Raw genomic sequence first — 1,729 nt, forward strand, 5'->3', positions numbered from 1 at the left:
AGTCCAAAAGAACTTTTCTCTGATTACTCTAAACCTCTGTGATTATAAAAATTATTCTATATTGCTGGTTTCATCTGACTTAACTAAGTCTATAGAATCACTGTTTAGCAAAAAACCTGACAGAACAATGTCTTTATACTGAAGATCCTTATGAAATCATCTATATACATCATCAAAGAAAATGAGACTATAAGTAAAAGTCCTAAAAGTTTTTTGCCCTGAAGGCAAAAAAACACCCTACAGAGTTGCCAATATTTTGAAGAGTTAAAAGTAGCCTCAATAGTTTTTCTCAAACACAAATCATTGAACTAGATTCATTCATCTAAGTCATAAATATCAAAGAATCTGTCACAGAAAACAAGTACACAAACACAATCAATTGTGGGCACTATCATACCTTGACAAAATGTAGCATTGATCCTCTTGTAGCCTTGAGGGCATTCCATCATAGGATTGTATCCATGGTAAGCTGAAGAAAAAATTGTATCAATTAAATAATGTTAATTGATATACTTATTTCCAGAGCCTGACAGCCAAATCATCATATAATTATTTTAAAAAATCAAGGTTTTTTTGATGCATGGTTAAGTATAAAAGATTAAGAAATTAAAATTAAAGGTTGTACAGGTAACCTTAACTCCATCTCTTTCCATATGTGTACCACTTGAGATCTCAGTTATCCAGTCAAATTTGCATTTTTTACAAAAAAAAAAAAAAAACTTTAAAATCAGAACATTATCATTCATCCTATTTGTCCTCAAATATTCAAATAACTACTTTTGCAAACAAGCTACAAAAGCATGTTGGGAAAAGATAAAGTTGAAGATTCATCATGGAAACTCAATGATGGTTTTATAGCAGCTTTAAAAAGCAAAAGTACCTTCAAATTTTTTTTTAGAAAGCAAAATTGTTAGGTATCAATTCTCCTGCCATGCTGAATTAAAAAAATACCTGAAATCCAGAGGAAATAGATACAAATAAACTTTTGAAATAAGCGGCAGGAGGAAAGAAGAAAAAGACACATCTGTGATTTACCTAACAAAGTTGCTGAATTTTAGAAGACTGAACTTCACTTACTGGTTGACCAGCGCAAACTGTCACAGACATAATACTGCAAAATAAAGACTGAATTCAATTTTTCCAAAACAGTAAGTGTTCAGTTAACCAGTTTTTAATTTCTCTTTACTGGTTTTTTTTCGTTCCCTTAAAGTTGCTTTTGAGACTGCAGAAAACTGTGTATTGATTCTTAAACATAATAAATAAGAGCAGTAACTTCTTTGTATGGTTATGCACTAAAATCTAACTTCTTGACAAAGTCCAGTAAATTGCTAAACATATAGGACTAAACTTTTGGCACTATGATCACATAGATGCCTTTGATAAGAGTCAAGAGAGTTTTTCATAATTTGCTACAACAGAGATATCTTATATTTTGTCACATCTTTTGGTTTCCTTAAAAGTGTTCTAAATGTTCAGTAGACATAAAAAAAAAAGAACCTAAACCAAACCAACCAACCAAAAAACAACCCCAACAAAAAAACAGATGCAGTACTTTCCATCTTTACTGTATATAAATTGTCAAATAAGACAGAAAAACTGAGTAACACAATGTCGTTGATTGGCTTCACACCATGTAATGCCTGAATTGTGCATTTATCCCTGCAGCTTATTTTAAAACTGGTATCTGGTTGACTGTAACAATGGGGGGAAAAGAAAGAAAAAAAAAAAA

General features: G+C 31.1%; 1 protein-coding gene across 1 annotated transcript in view; it reads right to left on the minus strand.

The window, feature by feature from the left end:
- Window positions 1-314: 314 nt before the first annotated feature.
- The window catches only part of LOC114066278 (latent-transforming growth factor beta-binding protein 1-like), a 109,504-nt gene continuing 108,089 nt past the window's right edge, over window positions 315-1,729 (minus strand). The window contains exon 9 of the mRNA XM_027900835.1: window positions 315-469. Within this exon, the coding sequence (XP_027756636.1) occupies window positions 315-469 (155 nt within the window). The remainder of the gene's footprint in view (window positions 470-1,729) is intronic.

This window comes from Empidonax traillii, unplaced genomic scaffold (genome assembly GCF_003031625.1).
Source record: "Empidonax traillii isolate 1590-97213 ecotype Southwest subspecies unplaced genomic scaffold, ASM303162v1 scaffold753:size306327, whole genome shotgun sequence".
Classification (NCBI taxonomy): Eukaryota; Metazoa; Chordata; class Aves; order Passeriformes; family Tyrannidae; genus Empidonax; species Empidonax traillii.